The 26,083-nt window shown below is 31.6% G+C and overlaps 1 protein-coding gene across 9 annotated transcripts in view; it reads right to left on the reverse strand.

Annotated features, from left to right (window-relative positions):
• The window catches only part of CSPP1 (centrosome and spindle pole associated protein 1), a 123,119-nt gene that overhangs the window by 46,596 nt on the left and 50,440 nt on the right, over positions 1–26,083 (reverse strand). For 5 of the 9 annotated variants that reach the window (XR_007949305.1, XM_051970079.1, XM_051970083.1 and 2 more), the window contains exons 8-16: positions 18,507–18,605; positions 17,096–17,178; positions 13,735–13,828; positions 11,751–11,808; positions 11,106–11,147; positions 8,464–8,666; positions 4,289–4,416; positions 3,846–3,921; positions 1,252–1,381 (exon numbers count right to left, since the gene is read on the reverse strand). Coding sequence is in view for 8 of the 9 variants with exons in the window: in XM_051970079.1 (XP_051826039.1) it covers positions 1,252–1,381; positions 3,846–3,921; positions 4,289–4,416; positions 8,464–8,666; positions 11,106–11,147; positions 11,751–11,808; positions 13,735–13,828; positions 17,096–17,178; positions 18,507–18,605 (913 nt within the window). In the remaining variant the exon portion in view is untranslated. The remainder of the gene's footprint in view (positions 1–1,251; positions 1,382–3,845; positions 3,922–4,288; positions 4,417–8,463; positions 8,667–11,105; positions 11,148–11,750; positions 11,809–13,734; positions 13,829–17,095; positions 17,179–18,506; positions 18,606–26,083) is intronic. The other 4 variants (XM_051970085.1, XM_051970081.1, XM_051970080.1 and 1 more) reach the window with 3 other exon arrangements.

Here is a 26,083-nt window from a genome sequence, read left to right on the forward strand (position 1 = left end):
TTACCCTGGCATGGGTTCTGTCAATAAAAAGTTATTAAAATTTAAAAAATAAATAAATAAATAAAAAGCAACCTTCAAGGGGCAGCTAGTTGGTGCAGATAAAGCTCTAGCCCTGAAGTCAGGAGAGACCTGAGTTCAAATCTGATCTCAGACACTTAACATTTCCTGTGTGACCCTGGACAAGTCACTTAACCCCAACTGCCTCAGCAAAAAGAAAAAAAAAAACCTTCAAGACTAATACAAACATATTTCATCCAAGTTTTGTATGACCAGACAAAGCTTCTCTGACCAGTTTCAATGTACAATAATACCCTTATTAAATTATAACCAAGCTCCACCCTAAAGTAAAGGGATACAAGTTCAGCCAAACAGATATCAATAATGGTATTAAGATAAGGTCAATGTTTTCTAATGAGACTGTTAAAATAAGCAAAGGGAAATGGAAAGCACTTAATATTGAGAAATGATGTCTAAAGTTTCTAAAAGAATCTAAAGTTTTTCACTAAAACCCATTTTAAATCAAGAAATAGATCATTGCATTATGTAAAGTTAGCTCTTCGTTGCATCTTTCTTTCCAGGATGTCACAAAATGCTCTGATCTGAGCCAGCCTTTTCCTCCCTAATGTTTCCCTTCCCTCCAATTCTTCTGTCTGGCAAAACAAAACCTCAAGGACCCCTCTGATGCCATTCGAAATCTTGTTCTTCTCACATACTGTTTCAACAGTCCTACTACCCCGAGGAACAAAGGTTTGATTAAGGTTTTATTTTCATGAAACCAATTAATGGCACTGAGTAGGATATCCATGTACAAAAAAAAATACTATTTTCTGCTAAGAAATACTATGGTTAGCATCAGTTCCTCACATATATTTAATAATGGGCAACCTAGACCATAAGGTAGCTAAGACCCTTAATTTTGCTATTATGAAACCAGAAAAACTGTTTAAACTGGTCTAAATTTGGACTTTAATCAAAGAATCATTTTCTCCTAAACAAAGAATTTCGTTAAATCCAAGTCTGAGTGAACTTTAATCCCTAAAAGGAGAAGGTGTTCATTTACATGAAACAAACTGCAATTGTAAACTTTACATTGCCTAAACACTGGATATAGTTAAATCAAAAACACTTAAGAGAATTCTTGGCAAATCTATAATACTGACAATCAAGCAGTTTTAGAATAAATTTGTATTGATTTTCTTCTCCCGAATAATTCCCCCAGATATACTTTGAAATAGTTATCCTATTTTATACCTGTTGCTGCAAATCATATTGATAAGACTGAACTGATTCCTTTGTAGGCCTTGGTTTATCTTCAAAAATCAATCCTCCTGTTCTTGTTCTATCACTCACGGTGCTCAGTTCATTCAAAATACTTTTGTTCCTGTTTGAAACATATAATTAATAATGTGAAATGTATTTAGAAAATTAAAACAAAATACTCTATTGAAACAGCATGGAATTTAACATATGAGAACAGGATGACTTTGGGATGGGAAATAGTGGACTACACAGCAAATACATCATCTCCAAAAATCCATAAGGAGAAAAAATAACTAACAGAGGCCTAGAATAATAAACAAGACTGAATATGTAAATTATATTTAGACATTATTTTGGTAGAGCAAAAAAGAATTATCAATACAATGAAAGTTCAAAATGAACAGAAGATTCCTGAACAAAAATAAAATTTAAAAAGTAATGAGAGAAAATAAAATACATATAACCCTGGAGCCACAGAGTATTCTGTGACTTAAACTACAGAACACATGAGCCTCACAACTTAAAGCAAAGCTGACATTTAAAAATCCAAACTTAAAAAAAGAAAAATTAGGGAATTTTTGCCCTACACATAAGACTTTACTCTATAAAATTATTCCAAACAATAAGTTATTAGATCTCCTGGTGCACTTAAAACATCTCTTTATTTACAAAAATTAAATTTCCATAAACATTCTCAGGAACATATCCCTACATAAGGAATACATACTTGTATATAAAAAAAATCACATTATTAAAATATGACTCACAAAATAAATTGCAATATGTTATAAGACAAGTGATAATCAAAAGGACAAATGCAAACAAGCAGAACAATACTAGTATGGAACAAATAGAAAAAATGTGTAAGAAAATAATGCTTATGGGGTAGAGATTCATTCTGTAACTTCTGAAACACCCAATTAATGGGGAATCCAGGGAGGGACTTGCACTTCAGAATAGGAAATAAAAGACTGTCTGACATTTCAAAAATGTGCATACTAACCTAGGTACCCGTTCTTGCAAGAATGTAAAATGAAATCTCCCCAGCATACAAAAGAATAAATAAATAAAACTCATCAGAGGCCTTCTAGCAGCGGCACTCAGCCTAAATGGATGATCTTAGTCTACAGCACTACTTCTAGTATTCTATCTAAATAAAAACAACATGAGAGTAAAGAAGGACAATAGATTTTTTTTGCTCTAAATTCTATTTTCTTCAAGATACCTGACATCAAACTGATAGACCCATATCAAAATTAATGCTGACGGGTTAGAATACTGGGGCAAAACCAATTGAAATATTCAGGTTAATGGGCTAAATAAGTAGAAAGCATAAAAATCATTTGTTAAAAATTGGTAGAGGATCCTTAATTTGTCAGTGAAGAAGATGTAACAAAGACGTCTCTTAATCATAGGCTTGACATGAAACAATGAACTAATAGCTGACTTTAAGATTCCTAAAATAAACAACATAATCTGATATGATGCTAAATAAAAAAAAATAGCAAATAGTATTTCCAGTGGCTTTTTTTTTTTTTTGAGCTGCATGGACCACAGGTAAAGTATGAGATACAACTCTTGATATATTTCATGAGGCAAAAAAATCCTGTAGCATTTTCTTCCATTTCCAAGTTTAAAAATATCTTTCAAAACAATTAAAATAACAATGAACACTAACCCAATCTAGCTACAACAAAAAAATGTAACCTAACAATCATAAAAATGTAATAGTTAAGAAAGAGCTAATTTTCAAATAAAATCACTAAAGAACCTTTTACATGGGGTTGGAGCAAGGATTAAAAAGGAAAAATAGTAAAGAAAATACTTAAGGAAACAAAATCATTGATATCTAAATATGTTTTTAATTTCCCACTATCTACCATCCAACCTATGCCCTTGATCAATGTTCTTTAGTGGATTTTTAAAAATATATTAAATGTTAACCCACAGAGGAAAAACCAAGTAGATAAAGAATGTTTATTAACTAAATTATGACATGCAATTTGATGGTTTAACAATTTAAGTATCTTGGGAGTGACACCAAAGACAGACAATAAATTGGATCCAGAATTGAGTAAGTGAAAGACAGTGGAATTGACTATCTGTGGAAAAACCGTGCAATAATATAATGACCTCAAAGCTTCTCCAAGAAACAAATGTCCATCTCTTTAAAATCAATATCCTTTCAGCCACAACTACAAGTCATATAATACTAGGCTCCAAAAAACTAAAGTTAGAGAAGAGATGTTACCTAACGTATGTTAGGTATAATTAGGCTACAACAAAAAACAAAAAATACTTTAGCATCATGGGAACTTATTATCAGAAAAGGAAATGTGACCAGTTACTCAAGAAATAGACAAGAAAGCCCTAAGGTGGAAACACATGAATAGGTTGTTATCTACAACATTAGTGTTCTTACCAGAAATACATCAAAGTATGTCCACATATGCAAACAGTATAACCAATAAACACATATATATACACATATGCACATACATGTACACTCTATAATAGGAAGTAGTTAACTAAGAAAGGATATTTTACATCCTTCCTAAAATTACATTTTTTATATAGAGACTTACACAATGGGTCCTACTGGTTCATGAGTATCAGGAGCACTCAAGGTTGGTGGAGGTATTCCCATCATTCCTGGGTTATCTAGACAAAATAAAAAATATGCAATCAATCTTAGACATCAATAAAAAAAAAATTATGAGCATCTAGAACAAAGACTTATGAAGAAAAAAAAAATCACCAAAAAGACTAACAACCCACACATAAAAAATGCTATCGTGTTATTCTACTTTAGCAATTCTAAAGGAAAAATAGCACACTTTTTATAAAATGATAAAGCAGTAATCATTACTGTATATCACACTGTGAATTTTGAAATAATGTATTTTTTCAAAAGAACGAATGTTCTCATTCAAATATTTTTCAGAAACCTGTCTTCATATTTTCCACTAAGAAACCAATTTTCCTATTTGAACAAATAGATAATATACTTAGTGTAGCATTAACTTACAATATACAAGACTGGGATCCAAAGGATTCCTGGCCCCATAAAAATAATATGCTTCATCATAAGGAGTTCGATAATTGAGCAAAGACGGTGCAGGTGGAGGGGGAAGAGGTGGAGGTAGAGATGTAATCCTATATCAAAATAAAATTAGAAAATCCATTTCATATTTCATTGTATAACTAAAAAGATATTAAGATTAAAAAGGCCCTGTATAGAAGAATTTTATTGTTACAAATCCAGTATTTGCTATAGCATGTCTTAATATAACAGATTGAAGGGTAATTAGAAAAAGAAATTAAATTGCAAGCATGTATTGATAAAAGAAGTAATTTAGATCTGTTTAGTTGGGATGCAAATATACAGTTTATTTTTTTTAATATTTTACTCAAATTCAAGATAACAGGATTTCTACTGTGTCACTAAGGTCCCTTCCACTTCTAAATTTGTGAATCCATAAAGAAAGTGATAGAATAAGTTTCCTTTTAAAACATATTTAATTTAAATCAGAAAGGTAATCTCTTCTTCTAAAAGAGGCTGGTTAACTTAAGCCTCTTAGTAAATGTTTTTAAGCAACCAAAATAAAGCAATCCTTAATTGTTTTTAAAAACTACCTATAAAGTGCATCAATTAGTCTTAATTTAGCTCCTGGCTAAACAGGAATTTGCTATTCCTTACGTTAATAGAACTTTTATATATGATAACTTAAAAAAAAAAGAACTTAGCTGATCCAATATTACCTTTTAAGTTTAAAATAACTTGAACACTGTCTTCAAAACAAAGAAGAAAAAACCATCAGTTTTAAATGAGATATGATAAAAAGCCATTCCCAATTGATGGGAGGGAGGACAGAGAAGGAAATATGATAGGGGTAGAGAGGTGGGAGAGAAAACCCTATCATTATCACCAATGTACTCCCAAGATTCAGGACAGGATATAATTAGTGTTCTGATACCATCCCAGGTCCCCTAGCGCAATTCTTCCTTTGCTTTCTATCTGCAAATTCCTTCCACCACAAATGGAAGGGGAAAGAAAAAGTTGAGAAAAAACAAAGAAAGCTTGAAAGGACAAAAAGGGCAAGGGAATATAGGACTGGGAGGGATAAGAAAACAGGAAATTAGAGAAGGCTCAAGAAAGGAAAAAAAGGAAGGAACTGATAAAAGCTTTGAAAGGAGGAAAACTCATTTGATAGTTTTCTGTACTATCCTACTCACTCTCCTTTTCATGATCCTAGAAGCTTTCCAAACACATTCCTATTCAGGTGCATACCTCCAAACATATCCTCATGTAAATAAATAAATATATATATATATATATGCATACATATATATACACACATATATATTCATACCCATTTCCATATGTAAACATAAGGATGTGTGTGTGTGTATGCATACCTGTATTGTGAGATATGCGTATGCATGTATTTATGTGTGGTGTGTGTGTATATATATACACACACACACATACATTTAATCACAGGTATTTTTACATCTGCACGTCTATATGCTTCCCCACACAGGAACACAGGAACACTCGTGTATCTCCCACAAATCCACTTGGCACATAACATAGCCCCACGCTCCCAAGTGCCTCTCAAACACACACATGTACCCTTATTTCCCACATGTGTTCCATTCAATATCTCTAGACATATGTCCACTCATGCATTCATCTCCCCATGTCTCACACATACATCTCTGTATGTCTACTATCCACAGAACTTTCCATGTCCCCCACATACTTCTCTTATACATATGGTTCTCTCTTAGATGTATCACCAGGTTACTTCTAGATAGCTTTCTCCATATAGATCCCTTTCAGGTGCCTCTCATTCATCTATGTTCCCCATACATACAGATAGACTCTAATATTCCCTCCTTTACATACATAACATTCAGTGCTCTTCTCCTACTTACTTGTTAGTAACTAAAATTTTTCATTTATCCCATGCCATTTGGAGGGGAGTCACCATCACTATTTTATTAAAAAAAAAAAAAAAAAAAGAAGAAGAAGAAGAAGCAGAAGAAAAGAAGAAGCAGAAGCAGAAGCAGAAGCAGAAGCAGAAGAAGCAGAAGCAGAAGCAGAAGCAGAAGAAGAAGAAGAAGCAGAAGAAGAAGAAGCAGAAGAAGCAGAAGAAGCAGAAGAAGCAGAAGCAGAAGCAGAAGCAGAAGAAGAAGAAGAAGAAGAAGAAGAAGAAGAAGAAGAAGAAGACGACGACTCTTACTAGTAGGGAGGAAGAGTCAGGAGAGAAGTATAGAATTTTTACTCCCAATTCTTAGGACAGCTCTTTATAGAGACATGAGAATGTGGCCATTCTTTGGACTCATTTCTAGCAAGGTATATTTTTCTACACTCATATAAATCCCACATTCCCCTTACACATATGTATTATACACACATATCACATGCTCATAAACACTCTCATGGACTCACACAGTGGGTATAAAACTAAAGAAACATAAAAACATAAGTAAAAGTCTAAAAGCATATACATACATGCACAAATTATACAGTCATAAACACAAATAACAATACAAACTTTTAAGAAACTATCCTACTGGGAGTATAACATCATTCAAAATTTTTAATTTTTATTAATATATAACTTTTTAAGAACATATCTATTATCTACAGTGGGATATTAGTGTATTCTCCTTTTTGAAGTGGTGGAAAAGTACACGCCCATTTCAACTAATACCAAAGAAAGATTAAACTGGGTTATTTACATGCTCTCCTAACCTTCAATTAGACCTGTAAATGGGAAAATAATTTATGGCATTAAAAACCATGAAGACAAAAAAATAAAAAATAAAAAAAAAATAGTGGGGTGGGTAAGAAGTGGAAAGGAAGGAGCTAATTTTAAAAATGATGCTTTGATATAATCCATGATATTTAATATATAGGGTGCCCTAAATGTTTTGGTGAAGTTTTAAGCTTTAAGATTTTTGGAACACCTTTTATAATGTCTTTAGAAAGAGACTAAAGTGGTTATGCTTCAATTTCTCTACTCAACATCTAGCTTCTCCCTAGATTTCTATAACTTTAATAATCCCAACAGTTAAATTCCATTAAAAGTTTTCTGAAAGAAAAGGATAAAAACATCCATTTACTTTGCTTCCTCAGAAATGTCATCCTTTTCTGATGTAACCCAGCTGACTCTTCTCAAGTTATTTACTTCAAAATAATTTGGAAGGACCAATGAAAAATTAGTGATTCCTTCAAAAGTATGTTGTTTAGACACATCTAATCTCGTTCCTTTCCCTTTGTCCTATTTTTCAACTAAGTATCTGCAATGAAAAGCTAATATAAAGGAAATGAATAGTCCTCATCTCTTTTAATTTTGTGAACTGTATCTAATTTTATTAAATATATATCAATGTTGTCATCCAATCTGTCATTAACAGACATCAGATCTGACAATAGGTAGTATGACACAGGAAATAGCAATGTTAACAGAGCACCTTTGAAATAAAGAAAAAAATACTTTATAACTAGAATAGTGACAGCATGAAGAATAATTATATTACAGATCACAGTAACAGATAGCAGTAACAGTAACAGGAATGATGCATAGAAACCGTACATTTATGGATCTCAAATACTGAATATCATTAATTCTTTAAGCCTCAATGTAATAGCAATTTATAGGGTTGAAAATTTATTATGATAACTGAGGCCTATCTTAGGCATTAAAGCTTTCTAACTTGTCATTAAAAAAAAATTCCCTAAAGACATCAGTTAGTATGATCAATATGTAAAAGACAAGGCCAAACTCAATTTTTTTCTTTAAGAAATTAAAGAATTCAATGTTTGCCAAGTGGAAATTTCCAAAATTAATAACACAGTATGGTTTACATATTTTTAAAGGGATATTACAAAGAATGATAATTCTAAAATAAAACTTAATACAAATTTTAAAGAAATTTGCATTCATCTAAAAGGGATAAAAAATGTTTAATAATTTTACTTGGTTTCACAGAAACAGGAACTAAGAGTAATAAAATCAAATGCTGTAATTAAAGAAACAATTCCAAAGAACTTGATAATTTTCTAAGAACAGTATTTTCTTCATAATTAAATTCACATTCATCTAAATGTCAAAAATAATAGCTTACCTAATTCCTAAAAACAAAAACAAACAAACAAACAAAAAAAAAAAACACATTATAAATATGCACCTGGACGACATCATTTCACCAAGGGTTGTGTTGATCCCTTGGTTAAAGTCTTCACTTAAAGATGTCCTAGGCAGGTCAGATAAGGCGGGAAGAGGTGTCTGGAAAGCTACTTTGGGCCTTTCTGGTGGTATCCTCTCTTCAAAAAGTGAAAACTTCTTTTCAAAATATCTTGAGCTCATACCTAATTGCTTTAGTCTATCAGGCTAAAAGGAAAAAAAAGTAAATGATTATTCTGTAAATTCATTGATGTTAATGACTGAAAGGGGCTTTAAGAGATAATCATTCCCACCAGCCCTGAAGTCAGGAGGACCTGAGTTCAAGTCTAGTCTCAGACACTTCCTAGTTGTGTGCCCCTGGGCAAGTCACTTAACCCCAATTGTCTCAGCAAAAAAAAAAAAAAAAAAAAAGATAATCATTTCTAACGCCCAATAATATAAATAACCCAAAAATTCTTCAGGCATTTATGCTTCATCACAAAAATGATGAAAAGTATTATTTTCATCATTTTACAGATCAGGAAACTAAGGCCCACAAAGACTGAGTGAATGAAAAGACCTGACAGAATAAAAAAAGTATGGAAGGTGTTGCTTAAGGCTACAGAAGCCAGGGCTCCTTTTTGTGGGAGCTACATTTCTTCCTATACAGTTAGCACAGTAGGAACAGCTTGAGAGACTGGATGGGGGAGTCTAAAGGCACAGGGGTTAAAGAAGTGCACTTCCATGGACATTGGAACACTAGCCCCAACAGCTTAACTTGTATAGTGCTTTAGAGTTTACAAATGGTTTTCTTTACAATACCAGTCCAGGATACATTAGAAGCTGTAGGCTTAGATATTTCTACCAAGCCAGTTAGTTCTGTCCCCTCAGGCAACAGGAACATCACTTACCCTCATCTACAAAATAATGGAGGCAACTAGGTGATGGTAGGCCTGGAGTCAGAAAGATTCTCCTTTCCTGAGTTCAAATCTGGCCTCAGACACTAACTAGCTGTTTGACCTTGGACAAGTCACTTAAGTTATTTGCCTTAGTTTTCTCATCTGAAAAATGAGCTAAAGTAGGAAATGGCAAATCATTCCAGTATTTTTCCCAAAAAAATCTCAAAGTTATAAATTCAGGCATAACTGAAGATTTAAAAAAAACAACAAAAATAATATTTGTATCACTTACATCCTAGGGTTGTTGTGAGAAAAGGCCTTTGTTAAACTATGAAAGTCTTATGGATGTACAGCACCACTGTGACTAATTCTTCTGAATTTTATACTCTTTTGAGACTAACTCACTAAAGATAACATCAATGTTATTTAAATATTAACAAAGTCTTATACTTCCTGTATTTAATCCAAAATAATCTGAATTTTGTTCAAATAGGAAAAAATGTCAAGATCTTCAGACCCCATAACAACCTTATATGTAAGTATAATGCTATGCCAACCACAAACTTCATTCTATCATGTACGTACACACACACACACACACACACATACACATACACACATATACACGTATATATACTTATACTATATTGGTTTCAAAAACTTTCTTTATAGCAAGTAGTCTCTCAAAAGCCAATAATACTTAATTTATCAATAATTAAAGATACAAATAGCTAGGTGCCACCTTATCACTGAAGTCCTCCCCATCTTTGCTTTAAGATCTCTGAATTACCAAATATCTTCTCTAAAAGGTAAGAAATAGCTTAAACCTCCAACAATGCTCCCATCTCTCACTTCATACATCTCCTTCAGGGGTACAAAGAGGCTCAAAGATCATACTAGACTAGAACTAGACCAGAAGAACTTGGGGTTCTCAGAAGCCTTTGAGGAATTTGTGAGTCAGAGCCATTCAGATATGATGTAGACTAAATATGATTTTGTGGGCTGGCTTGGGAATCTCTGAGTATGCACAAATATTTTTCTGTATATGATTTCTATAGTCACTTCTAGCTTTAAAATGTTAGCATACTACTTAGTTTATAACAGAACTGTGTTCCATATTCCAAAGTAGCTAAATGTGAACATAACTTATCTTATTCTCAAGGTAGGAAATGTCTATAATTTTAAAAGCTTACTAAGTTGGAAATTTCAACCTATCATAATATTTCTTCCTACTAAAATGCACTTAGTTTTAGATATTGAGGTAAATCCCAATTATCTGTGCTAAGAAATGGGAACAAAAGCACAGATGATCACCAATAATTTATATCTATTCTTAATTCCTTTTGATTTTATTAGGTCTTTGGTAGCTTATTTAGCTCTCTAGTAATGAGTCAGACTAAAATTAAAATGAGTTTGTATTTTCTGAGTACATATTTGTTATAGGTTTATGAGAAAGCCACTCAAAAGCATGCTAAGTGGCAAGGGAAAACTAGTACAATAATTAAAATATGGGAAAAAAAATAGCCCACATGATGTATAATTTAAACAATCAAAAATTAACCAATATGAATAATTTTATCTTATACTACTTTATCTTTTTCTAAGCCTAAATTTTTCATAAACTTTTTTCATTTTCTTAAATACTTTTGATCATCAACGTACCATGATATATCACAAAACATGCATTCAAGACTAAATATTCCCTTTAGCATTTTAAATAATTATCCAACTAGATAAAAACAGCATTTCAGATAAGAGAAATAATTACCTCCTTTTTACTTAGCTGCAATGACGTTAGTAATCCATTCCGCTTATAATGAGAATTGCAAAATTGAAGTACAAATAAGATTGTTACTTTCACATCATTTTAATTTTTACAACATTTACTAATATATACTTATCAAAAGAGAATGAGAGAATTTTTTTTTTTTATAAAAAGAGAAGTTTCCTTAAAAAATATTCAAATCTGAAGGCTAACCAAGATAGGGTAGGTAAAGTGTTATCTTATGTCATACATTTAAGATAACTTTGTCTTGGTACATTTCTTTTAATACATTATCACATTGCATTTGAGAAAAGCAAAGATAATTTCGTATTAAAATTAAAACTATGAGCTAAAAAGGGAAAATAAAATGTTTTCTTAGGAAAATGAAGAACTACTAATAAGCTGACTTTATATTAGTCTGTTTTATAAAATATGAACTCAGGTTGAGTACACAAAAATAATATATTCTTAAATACCTGAGTTTACTACATATTATACTTTCTTAAGGTTCCTTGTTTTTATAATTCTATTTTCTTCCCCTATTTTGCCCACAAAATTTCATTTTAAGCATTTATGCTTATACCTTTCATGGAAAAAGATCCATTTATATGAAAAGTAAAACATTATACTGATATTCTAAATTCTCACCGATTTCTCTGGATCAACTTCTCCAGTAGCTGCAACACTGAGTTCTAGTTCTTTTTCGCTAAATGAAATGTTAGAAAAATAAATTTTAAATAAGTGTTACAATAACCATTATAATGGGTGCAAGTCTAAAGATCACTAAACAGTAGCATTTCTCATCACAAGCAATTTTTATATGTAATTCACTTGTCTCTAAAAATAAACTTCCAAAGCATAGTTCTAACTATAATCCTGCTTAAAAATCTTAAATGATTTCTGATTTTATTGTTGCTGGAATAAAAGGCAAATTCCTTAGCTTAGCACTGAGATAGAATATTGTCTTCCAATTTTATTTCACAGCACTTCTTTCTCCCCTCTTTTTTTTTTTTTTTTTAACAGGTACTTTCTGTTTCAAAATGGATAACTAGTTGTTTTCACAAATTTAAATTGCTACCTTCAGCCTCTATCGCCACAGGTGACCCCACATTCTTGCAATCCTCTCCTCTCCATCTTCCAGAATTTTTTCTTCAAAGTTTTTTCCATCTTCCTTCTTCTCCAAAAGTATTTTTTCAAGAACACTTCACTCAGAACTCTCCTTCAAGTCTATTACTATGCTTTCCATCATATCCTTTCTTACATACATGTAGTATGTCCCTAGTAGAAGGGAAGCTCCTTGATGGCAGGGATAGTACTCTCAATAACTTTATGTAATAGGTACTTAATAAATATTTACTGAATTGGCTATAAATAATCATATGAAGTTTTAATTACCATTGATCCCACCAAACTACACCAGAAAAAAATAAATATTTCGCTTTTGAGTAATTTGGTATTTGAGCACAAAGCATGCACACACACATATGCATGTGCATGTGTATATATGTGTATATCCAAACTTTGAGACTAAACAGCTTTCATAGCAAAAATTACCAGTTAAAAAAATTATATTCTCTATTTATGAGGAAAAACCTATTTTATTTTTTTGAAAACTTTTACTCTCCCTTTACAAAGAAGATGAGCAATGTAGAATTTAATTCATTATAATCCAGCATATATTAAGTGCTCACTCTGTTCAAGAAACTGTCCTACAACGGCTATAGCATAATATATACATCCCACATATACTGAGAAGGCAAGAAAATGAAACAATGAGAATAAGAGTGTACAATATATTCTTTTACATATCTAAGAGGAAAAAGCCCATGGATATGCTTATCCATAGAAAAGAAACTATGTAGGATAGATATTTTTAAAAATTTATGTGAAAGTAACAATGTGAAGACAATAATATAAAACTTTAAACTATGTATCTGGTATGGATATATATATTGCTATTTTTATCTTTGGTATTTTTTCACTAAGAAAAAGAAAAATTGTATTAATATACTCATTATGCTATTAATATTATATCAATAAATTATCAATATTATATTCTATTAATTTGTTAATATTAATTTATTAAATTTAATGTTGCTTGATGGTGGTGTTAATTGATTAAACTTGATAATTTAATTAACCTATATGATTATTCATATTATGCTAATGGATATGTTATTAATATATGTGTATATTAATATATTCCCTCATACACTTGATTGATTTTCATATTAGAAAATGGCAGACAGGTAATTTTATAATCCTAAATCACATTTAGGGGAAATAAAAACCAAAGTAATGGGTAACAGCATAATTTAAGCATGCTCAAATTGCTTCCAAATTATAAGAACAATTTTTACATTTATACAATCAGAGAGGGGTAGACAGAGCATAAGACCCAGAGGAAAGACTTTAATTCCTGCCTCTGACATACCAGCTGTGAAAGGTTAGCTCTTAATAATCCAACCAATTCTCAATGACTATAAATTATAAAGTGCCAATCTGTACTGGTAGAGAGTTTCTTCACCAGCCTTCCCTGATTTTTAGTTAAAAATTGTTTCCTTCCCTTACTAAACCACAGAATAAATTATTTCTTGTTAATATTTTGATTCAAAAAAATAGATTTTATTACCGTCTCTTATTCCTCTGCTGCTGAGCTATTTGTTCCAACAATTCTTGTCTGTACTTTTCTTTCCTTCTTCGAATAGTATCTCGATCTTGACCTGCTATAATAGGTTTAAAAAATGTAATAACACTTAAAGAAAAAATACAACTGGAAACTTATATATTTCTCTAGCCTACTCACTACAATAGCTGTCTCCATTTCTCTCCTTTATTCACTTTTTCCCTGAACTGCCTTCCCCTTAACCTCTTCAAGTGAAGATCTTGCTTCATACCTCCCAAGAAAATTGAAATCCTTCACTATGAGCTCTCTCTTTTCCCCCTCTCATTTCTAAACTCTTTATATCATCTTCGACTAATTCTGCCTTTAATCCAATACTTACTGAAGATTATTTTCTCTATATATAAGTTAATCTCCTATTGGATCCAAATCTATGCTCTAGCTCACTGTCCCCACTAAAATACCTAATCTTTCAGTCACCATCCAAAGATAACCTTATCCTTGTTTTATATATTTTTTGTATATACCCATATATGTGCATATCTTTTCTGCTTACATAAATTGAGACAGAGAATATTTAATTTGGGTCTACAAAAGTTCCCTATTTCCCATTAATTTGGGCCTAACAGTTCATCCTAACTTTCAAGGTGCTCCAAAATCTGATCCCACTTTACACAGCCAATGTTACATCTCCCGCTAATTAACATCAAAGTATAACTGTTAATCTTCTCTCCAATCAAGCTAATCTGTGTGACAAAATTTTGTTTCAAAGTATTCCTTTCACTTAGAATGTCTTATCCCTTTCACTGATTCAAATCCTACCAAATCCATGTAGGCCCAAACACAGTCACATTTTTTCCATAAAACTTTTCTTGAACATTTATACTTAAGCACTGTTTCTCCTCTCTGAATCTTTATAAAAATACTGTCTGTAGTTTTGAGTATACATTTCCATTTAGATAATATATATTATGCAGTGTCTTGTTTTCTCCAATAAAACTTAAGTTTTTTTTAGAAAACAGATGATGTCATATTTATTTTGTAGCCATTACACATATACCACAAGTTTTAAATGGCAATAATAACCACAATAACATTTATATTATTTATGAGCTAGGCTTTTACAAATATAAAAGCACTTCATTCAAAAAATATTCTTATTAACATAGTAGCAAAAGTTAAAGTTATTACAAGAAAATCTGATTGATGCAAAATTCAAACAACCAGAAAGCTTGATGTTCCAAATTATATATTATACTTAGTTTTAATAAAAATAACAAAATTATATCAGGGATTTAATTCTTAAAGTAATTTTGAAAAAAAGTGAACCCAATCTATACATATTCTATATAGAGTAACTATATAATTATAATTTATGTTCATAATTTAAATTACCATTGATCCCACCAAACTACAGCAGAAAAAATAAATAAGTAATTTCATCATGGCCGGGAGGAAAGACACATAGGTTGGTAGGCTCAGGAGGATCTGAGGTCAAAAATGGCCTTAGATACTTTCTAGCTGCATGATCACTTAATCCTGTTTGCCTCAGTTTCCTCATGAATAAAATAAGCTACAAAAGAAAATGGCAAACTATTCCAATCTTTGCCAAAAAAATCCCATATGGGGTAACAAAGAGTCAAATACTACTAAATGGCTGAACAACACAAACATAACTATGTACATTCCCATATATGTACTTTATGTCTTCTTTAAATTATTATTACCTTCCTTAAATGTCCTCTTTTCTTCTTTGCACATTTCTAACTTGTACACTTTCCTCTATGCCCAGGTAAAGTTGCACCCCTCTTCATTCATAGATACCCTATGATCTCTTTATATCCATCCCACATCTCCTTCCTGAGTTCTATTCCTACATATTTATATTCAATACTGAATTATCTAGAAATCAAACAGGTCAACTCTAGAAAAAGTTGTCATTTACTGTCTGCAAAGAAGAAAGGATAAGAATTTACTCAGTTAACTATAATTCTGCCTAAATGTTTATAAAGTTCTCCCTCAAACTCTTATTTGTGTCAACAGTCATATTGAAAGTCCAGAAGGAAAGCTATAAAATCCTGACACCAAAGATTTCTGTCTTGTCCTTTATGGAGCAAGCCTCATGCTGGTTACTCTTTGGCATGGTCAAACTAGTTATAGATCACCCCTCAAAAAAAGGAAAAAGAAATTCTTTAGCATACTTCTGTTTTCTACTTATGAAATTTTGTTATTTTATTTTATATCCCTAAACTATTGCGAGAACTCTCCATTTCCAAAATTGTAATCAAATTCAGCTCTGCCCAAGTGTACTACTTTTCTTATAATACCCTATTTTTTTAAATAGATAATAGATTTATCTTAAGGAAAAATAAGAAAAATGAGCCCTCATTTTTGTCACTCCATTCTTTTACTGGCCTAGAATCCTAGGAACTAGAAAAACTGAAATCCCTCTAATATGTATCATAGATAGGAACATTTTTATATATAAAAAAGAAAAGATTTTAAGAGGTTAAAGCTGAAAACATGGAATCTAAGGGTTCTAAGTTCTCAGGATGCTGCTATGAGGTAGAGGAGAAGAAGGCTAAAAATTGACAGATGCTGGCATCTTTCCTTGTCTCCACCCACAACTAGCTCTTCTGTGAGTCTCTACAGTGACTCTGGTTTTGCAACTCTGCTGCTTGACATCTAAATTTGAGGGAGGAGATCATGGCCTTTCCCTCCCCTTCCTCCTTTTTTACAACCTGACCAATCTTAGACTCTGAACATTTACAATCTGAGAAAAAGGCATGTAAAGATTTCATTTCACCTACTCCTGATACCTGTCTGGCAACCACTATTAGCTACAAATATATCCATCAATAAATTTCTTTAGGACATGAAGTTGTATATATGTGGCCTATTTGTTCATGCTCTATTTATTACAAAATCATTCCTAGGAAAACTGCCATTAAATGTTAAGGAATAATTTGGGTCAAGAAAATTCTAATCAGATATCCTTTTTGATTATTTCCTATTAACTCCAAAAGTAATCCTGAGTTATCTGAAAATAACAACAAAAAAAAAAAACAAAACAGGGCATAAAATTTTAAAAAAAGGGTTGAACAAATTTTAAAACAAATATAATTATTGTATTAAAAACATGACAAATAATAATTGCATATCTAAAATATTTTTATACTAGCTAGGTTATGAATTTATAAAATTCTCATAAAGCTAATATTTCTCTAACAAAAATGATCCCTTAGAAAACCTAATAAATTAAAATCTCACATAGACCTATCTACATTAAGGTATCATAAAAATGAATATTTTTAAATGCAGAGCACAATATTTCTATAAAGGCTTTGTCAGTAAAGAAATGTAGACATACCAAAAATCATCCCTGCAAAAGGACTCTCCATTTTAATAGTGGCAGACTTTGATCGTTCATCACCATGACGGCTGTTTGGCACACTGGTGACAACAGAAAATGAAAATTAATCAGATTCCAAAAATGCGCTAGTAAACATTTTATTATGAAATTTTAATATGTCATTTATTCACATGCTTTTAAAAGCCAGTACCAGTGTAGTATATCTTAGTAAATTTACAAAAAAATCATGAATTTTTTGTTTCTGTTTATTTCTTTGCAAGACATAAGGAAAGTAACAAACTCTTGTGCAAGCAGTAGCAAAGTTTGATTGTGGGGCCCTTAACTCACAGAGAGCCCTACTCCATGCTGAAAATTCCACATCAAGAAAAGAAATACTCCAAGGAACTTTTCTGTGTAAGTTAGTATTTAACAGATTTTCATAAATTAAAGAAAAATTGAGGTTTTTTCCCACACTTAAAAAAAGAAACCACAAATAGAAATGATCTGACTCTTCAGAAGAGGACCCCAATTAATTGTAACCAAAAGAGGCCATGTCTTCTCTCCGATGTTAAAATCTTGTGATTTTACTTTTTTCTCAAAGGAAAATATTCAGCTCAACATATGCTAAGTAAGTTCAATATAATCTGCAGGTTCTCAAAATCAGGACCTTATATAAGAAATATGGATGTAACCATACATACCACAATTTTAAAGAACAGTCCCCATATTTCAAGAGGAAAAGTATTCCTTTAACAAGGTTATAGACACAGATACAGATATAATCTTTTCTCAGAAACTGTGCACTGATCTTTGTTCCAGAAAACACAGTCATCAAACATATATATGAAAGAAGGATGTCCTTCAGCCTTCTTCTTTTAAAAGACTGAAAACTCACAACAATAATGTACGCAAAAAAGTGAAATATAAAAAAAATTTCATTTTAGCAATACATATACTGAGAATGGATTCACAAGAAGAAAAAATACTATTTCATATAAGCATAAATATAAAACAAAAAAAGCTTTAAAATACATATATAGCCCTAAAGAAATAAATCTATTAACTAGCAAGAAATCTTTAGCTCCTCTGCAATTTTGAAATACTTCAAATGTATTTCCATAAGATTAACATATTTTATACTATATAAGATTCTTATTTCTAAAAATGTTTTGAAAGATTTATAATATTGATACGAAGGTTTTTAATATATAGCTTACATACAGCAATTTCTTAAAGAAAAAAATGCTAGGACCTAACAAATATTGCTTCTAAAGCAAATCTCACCTCCCTATTGAACAGCTTTTTAAATTATTTGCCCTTGTATCAAACAACTCTGATCATAAATATATATATTTTCTAGTCAGTCATTTTAGATAGATATAGTTTTCCAGAAAATGACTAAAAACCAAAATTAAACTACATATTATACCTGTTATTTCCGGCTGATGAAACACGTATGTTTGATTGTTCTGGAAAATCTTCCTCATATTCCATAGGAGGAACTCTTTCTCTTCTGTTTCTGTACATCCTTAAAAATACATGGTCTTATAAAGCATACTCCATCTACAAGTCAACCTTTTTACATCTCCCAAGTTTGGTTTTTTTACATTAGATATAGAAAACATTAAATGGAGCAGAATGTTATAATGGAGTTTTACTCTAAATACATTAATATCAATTAAAATACAATGACCAATAAAAGAGATTACAAATCTTTAGAATGCTCAATTTACTATAAATTATGGCAATATAATCTTTATAAATTCAAAATGCCGATTATACTTTTTCAATATTAATCATAACTTTTTTTTTACCATTTCTTTAAGGAGCAAGATATTCCCTGTGAGATCAGAATTTAGTGAACCCAGGCATTATTTCAATACAAAGATAAATAATAAAAATAACACATTACTCCTATGAATATGTTGGGCATCAAATCATCAGAACATGTTTAATACTCTTAATTACAAGAAACTTATACCAAAAGAAGATGTAAAAACTGCATAAGAAACAGAGTAAGTCATGGAAAAAATTATTTGTATGATTTTTAAATAAAACTTCTTATTTAACTTTTTTTTTCCATTTGGCAAACACTGATTTCTTTAGTTGAATTTCTCCCTAGAGAGAAATCAACATATTTTAGAGCTACACTTATTGGTATCTATAGTATAAATCTAATTGTTAGTAATATTATGTTCACTGTAAAGTTAAAATTATCATGCATCACTTTCCCCAAGAATACCATCATAAAAGTATGAATTTTCTAAAATATTAATAATATTGTTCCAAATATTTAAATCTTTTCATTCTTTACAAAGCCACCATGCATAGTCTTCACTTCATATACTCTATAAGAAATAATATGTATGAAAGAAATCAAAACAGCTTGGCCAGATACACAAACTCTCCTACTCTTATCTGTATATGGAAAATAATAAAAGTCTTCATGAACCACTTTCAAAAGATTAATATCACTTTCATTCCTTTTTGTCAAATTTCATTTCAGACATTAAATACATGTACCAAAATGTCCCTGATTCCATCAATTTTGCATTGTTTACTAGCTGCTTCTCTCAAAAAGCATTAAACAAACAGCAAACTCAAACACAATTCAACAATGTCTCCTGCTACAACAATGCTACAATTTAGCATTAAGTTAAATATATTTTTAAAGTACACTATAAAAAAGATCCCTGAAAAATTACCAGATTTGTGAAAGTATAAGAATTTCAAGTGCAAAAATAAGTCTAGGGTCACAGAACAAGAAGAGCAATTAAAGTACTGAAATTTATCCTAATGAAACTTCTTAATTACCTAATAGCCACTAGCTAACTCAAATTTTAGTTGAATTTTAACTAGAATTTCCATAGATTATCTTTATACAGGATTAGAACTATACTATGGAAAGGGAAAGAATTTGTGAACAAACAAGAGATAGCATTATAAAAATGCAAAACAGATAACTTTGGTTACATTAAATTAAAATGTTTTTGCACAAATAAAACCAATACAATCAAGATTAGAAGAAAATAAAAAGGTGGGAGAAAAAATTTACAACAAATGTTTCTTATAAAGACCTCATCTCTCAAGCATATGGAGAACTGAGCCAAATTTACAAGAACACAAGTCATTCCCCTATTGATAAATGGTTAAAAGATATGAACAGGCAGTTTTCAGATGAAGTCAGGTATCTATAGCCCTGAAAAAATGTTCTAAATCACTAATGATAGAGAAATGAAAAATAAAACAATTCTGAGGTACCACCTTCACACCTATCAGATTGGCTAATGTGGCAGAAAAGGAAAATGATAAATGTTGGAGAAGCTGTAGAAAAATTACGATTGTGTTGTAATTGTGAACTAATCCAATCAATATGGAGAGCAATTTGAAACTATCCATCCCCAAAGGGCAATTAAACTGGGCATTAAAAAAAAATTTTTGTTCCAACAAAATCATTGTTAGGATGGTACCCCAAAGACATCATAAAAAAGAAGAGCATCTTACAAGTACAAAAATATTTAAAGCAGCTCTTTTTGTAGAAGCAAAGAAATGGAAATTAAGAGAATGTCCATTAACTGGGGAATGGCTGAACAAGTTGTTGTATATCATCAAAGGTTTGAAATGAAATGAATATTATTTTGCTATAAGAAATTATGCGCTATAATAAATGAAGAGCAAGTAGATCTCAGGAAAACCTGCAAAGACATATAAATTGATGCTGAATGAACTCAGTAGAACCAGGAGAACTTTGCACACAGGGGACAGCAGTATTCTGCGATAACTATGATCATCTTCTCAACACTACAATGATCCAAGAAAATGCCAAATTCTCATGATGGAAAATGCTATCCACATCTAGAGAAAGAACTGTAGAGCCTGAACACAGACCAAAGCATGCTATTTTCACTTCAAAAAAATTTTTCTTCATTTTTTTCTTTTTGTTGTTTGTCCTTTCACAATTCTAATATGAACATATATTTAACATGATTGCACATATATAAACTATATCAGATTGCTTACCATCTCAGAGAGGGAGAATGAAAGGGAGGAAGAAAAATCTGGAATTCAAAACTTAAAACAATTTATACTGAAAACTATCTTTATGTGTAATTGGAAAAAATAAAATTCTGTTAAAAATAAATAAATCAGAATGAAATTTTTGTACCTAGGGGAAAAAAAGGTATGTTAGGCATTGGGGAAGATAGGAAGACAAATAAGGCAAAGATCTTTCTATACAGAATTTTCTTTCTTCTTCTTTTTTTTTAATTATTATTTTGATGGATTGGATGGCTCATTGCCCAATGGATTCTTTTTTTTTTTTAAATAACTTTTTATTAATGGAACCCATGCCAGGGTAATTTTTTACAGCATTATCCCTTGCACTCACTTCTGTTCCCTCCTTCCACCCCCTCCCCCAGATGACATGCAGTCCTTTACATGTTGAATAGGTTACAGTATATCTTAGATACAATACATGTGTGCACTATACAGAATTTTCCAGTCTAGTTCATAGCTCAAGCAGAAGGTTGAAGGCAGAGAGACTAGTCAGGAGAATTTAAACATATTACAAGAAAAATGATGAAAAAAATAAGAAGTTATCGAACATATATAAACAGAAGAAAAATGAAAATGAAATGCTAAGACTTTCTAAGAGATATCTGGCTAGATGTCAAGGCAACTAAAGAATATTTCAGCATTTAAAAAATAATAGAGTAAGCTTTTCTTACAGACATAAATTCTATCTAAAAAAGAAAAAAATCACCCTCAAGATAGGGTAGATTAGAAGGTCAAATTATTTTGAATTTCCATGAAACAGAAAGAATATAATATTCTTAACATATAGAGGAAAAAAATAAGCCAAAATTTGTCTTTTTGTTCTCTAGAAATGTTTTGTTTTTACAGTTTCCTCAATTCTTCAGCTGCCTAAACAACTTTCTATTACATTTTTAATAAATTCATCTTTTAGTAATTCTCGAGCATCTCTTACTGGTAGGAAAACTTATAATTTGCAGGTATATCTTCAAAGCCCATTATTTAAAGCTAATGGAACCTCTCAAAAGAAAGTGGTTAGAATTTATTGTAAGAAAAAGAAACAGAGAAAGTCCTCTCTCTTTCCCTATGAAAATAAAGGACTATGATGAAGGTCATGGAGAAACAAAAGAGATCCAAGAACTACTCAAATCACTATGTAGCTAGCTAACTAATATGTCACAGTCATCCTTTTTCCATTTTCAAGAAAGTGAGAGATAAGCAGTAGTTTGAGGATAAAAGTTTAACTAGATTGCCCCTGGTTTGGGGGGAGGAGGGGCGGGATTCACATGATATACTTTTAAGTTTAATGAACATTATTAACATTTTAAAACTCTATCATTTTTTCAAATCTAGATAATCAGCAAGAAAATAAATTAAATCCCAATTTATACCATTTGTCAATTTGCTCTGAATATTAACAATCAGGAAGCTGATAGGAATAAGGTTCCAGTACAGTGCACAGGGAAGGGGAACCTATCATGATCAGTTCTGAAAATATAACAGTAATAATCCTAATGTCCCTATTATCATATAACTTGGACTTATGTATTTTATATCCACACCCAAGTAGTTTAGTTAAAACTATAGATTAGTTAGCTTCAGAATTTTTTTTTTAAATAGTACAATCACTCAATTTAAACTTGAACTCTTGTCCAAAATACAGCCCCATCCTCCTCCCAGTTCCTCAGGCCCAAAATCTACAAGTCAGTCTGAACTCTCTCATCACTCCATTCAACCTGTTGCCAAGGCCTGTTTGACTTCAATGCTGCAACATCTCTCCATCACACCCCCTTCTTTCCTTGCACATAGCCACCACACCAATGCAGGTCTCCTCATCACCCCACACCTGGATTATTGGAAGAGCCAGAATGGTGGTTGGTCTGCCTCAAGGCTGATTCTAATACAATCTACTCTCCACTCAGCCATTACAAAGGTTTTCCTAAAGTGTAGGTCCAACATGTACACCTATTCAATAAATTCCCATGGCTTCTTATCACCCTCCAGGATTAAATAAAAAATGCTGTTTGGTGTCTAAAGGCCTTCACATCTATTCCCCTCTTACCTTTTCAGACTTCTTACACCTTACTCACCCCCCAAGGCATGGAGGAAACTGCAAATAAGAACATACAGAGGAAACTATATACAGGATAAAGAGGAGATGATAACTGAAGAAGTCCTAGTATTAAGAAGATTTGGGAAAGTTATTTCAGTAGAATCTGACTTTTCTTGATTCCTAATTTTTTTTTTTTTTTGGCAAAGATATTGGAGTGGTTTTTCATTTCCTTCTCCAGATCATTTTGTAGATGAGAAACAGGCAAACAGGTTTAATTGACTTGCCCAGAGTCACACAGCTAGTGAGTGTCTACAGCCAGATTTGAACTCAAGAAGATGATTCCTCCTGATTCCAAACCCAGTGCTCCACCCCTACCACCTGGCTGCCCCCAAAGTTTGAGAAAATCTTTTTGTAAATTCCTGGACCTGAGAAATGAGGACAGGGACCAATTTTAGCCTCTTTCCGTATGTAGCAGAGAGCCTGACACATAATAAGTAATATATGTTTGGTGACTGATCAACTGACAACTTGTGCTCAGCTTTATCTGCAACTGAAGTTAGAAGAAAGGTACAATTGCCAGAATAAGTTGATTCGTCTTCCAGTCCCTCTACATTGCAAAAAAGAGAAAGGAAAAGGGGGAAAGAAGAAAGGAAAGCAAAAGAGAAAAGGGAACAAAGAAAAGAAGAAAGAAAGGGGAAAGGGTGCCAACAACTTTTCTCTTATATGAGCACTTTTATCTCAGCAAGAAAAACATTGGTCCATAAAAAATTTTTTTTTTAAATTTTAAGAGGTAAAGAGGCATGTGGGATGCCCAAGGTAAGCAGGTTCATGTAAATAGCTATAGGTCAAATTTATGTTAGGAAACGAACAGAGGAATTCAATCTAATAAGACTGTGAGTTATCTACTTTAAATGTGAATGAATAACTTGCTATAGTAATGAATAACTTTCCCCTTTTCCTTAAACACCAATGCCAAACAAGTCATTTCGGGAATAAATTATTAACCTAGTACAGATCTTTACTTCAATGATACAGTATTTTAAAACATAAATAATTATCATAATTCTTGACCTATTTTGATATCATTGGGGGGAGGGAGTTTCTTCTCAACAACATTGCTATTATAAGTGGTTTATACTATAAAGTATCCCCATAATAGAAAAGCATGCAGACATTTTGTATCATACCACATCTTTCTAATTATATTCCAATTTGTTCCTTACATTCACTTTGAACATATTATGTTAATAAATGGTGTCTCCATTTTTAAATAAAAAAAAAGTAACAGTGTAGAAATATAAAAGAAATGTAAAATAAATCAGCAAACTTTGGATTCTGAAATCTATTTAGACTGAATTCAATCCAATGAATTGAAATCCATTTTGAAATTTTAAGGTTATAACTCATAACTTAGAAGGGTCCTCTGAGGCATCTAGTCTAACCATCTCATTTTACAAGTGAGGAAACTGAAGCCAAAGAGCATAAGTGAATTGCCATGGTTATACAAATACATTTAAGAGGTCAAATTTGAACTTATGGCCTCTGAATCTAGATAGAGTGCTTTTTCTCCTATATTATACTTCTTCTAACAATCATAATCTCAAGTATTTATGTACTATTTGAGTAAAGCAGTCCTCAAAATTTTTCATGTATATGCTTGATGCCTTCTCCAACAAATCCCATCTGAAGTTAGTTATGCATTTCATAAATGTATACATTTCTAAGGAATATTAGAATGTTTGTTCTGTGTGTGTGTGTGTGTGTGTGTGTGTGTGTGTGTGTGTGAGAGAGAGAGAGAGATTGAGGAAAATAAACTGTATCTGCACCTGGTAACTGGCAGAGACCAAACAAGTCAATCTAATAAGAAAAGGTAAGAATGAAAGCAATATGAGATTGAAGACAAAATAAAAGGGATTCAGGAAGACTTTTTGTACTTTATCAAAACGGGAAAATGGCATCAAAAGCCTAGAGAACTAGAGATTGGAAGATTAATCTGATCTTAATTGAGAAATGAGATTAATGTTTTAACTGTTCCACAGCTCCACTAGAAAGCAGGAAAGAAGGAATGAATGACACTCCTATATCACACATGCTCCTCCAAAGCAAAACTATTCAGGAAGGAGTTCTATCAGGTTTAGAGCTGGAAGATTTGGAACCAACAAGATTATCTAGTCTATTTTAATGTCATGGATTCCTTGGCAGTCAGAATAATGTTTTAAAAGGCATGAAATAAAAGGAAAACCATTCATATTAAAATATAGTTATCAATTTTTTTTAAGTTCTCTGACTACAAAGTTAAGAATGAGATAATGAGAATCAGAGAGGTTACAGTCAATTTGTTAAAAATCCCAAAGACAGTAAATGGCAGAGATGGGATGTGAACCCAGGTTTTCTGATCCCAAATACAGTGATCCTTCTACCATGCTTTAGCTTAAATACATTTTTGAGATTACTGGTTGTTCACTGATTTTTTATTTTATCTTCTTCCTTTTAACAAAACTTTGATAATATTGTGACCTGTATGTTTCCAAATGGTGAGTCTAACACAATATTGTAAAAGGATATTATAGATACTATTTCCCTAATTTTCTAAATTACAGTTATAAAGCAATACCATCTCCCCAGTACAAGATGAGAACACGTTTCATCCCTTGTATTTCTCTCTGGGTATCCTTGTATATCTTCATTATCAATTAAATTCAGCCAAAGTCACAATGTACATCCAGGGGGCAGAATATACTTTACCTTCCCATGCTCAAATGAGAAAGGAACGGAGCAAAAGACAAATATATACTATTATCACCTTCACTATGTACAATATGTTATGGGCTATAATGTATTTGGAATGGAAAGAGAAAGGGAATTGAGACCTATAATTTCACTAATGTAAGGTAAATTCCAGGGATAGAAACTGTTCTTTC

This window comes from Antechinus flavipes, chromosome 1 (genome assembly GCF_016432865.1).
Source record: "Antechinus flavipes isolate AdamAnt ecotype Samford, QLD, Australia chromosome 1, AdamAnt_v2, whole genome shotgun sequence".
Taxonomy (NCBI): Eukaryota; Metazoa; Chordata; class Mammalia; order Dasyuromorphia; family Dasyuridae; genus Antechinus; species Antechinus flavipes.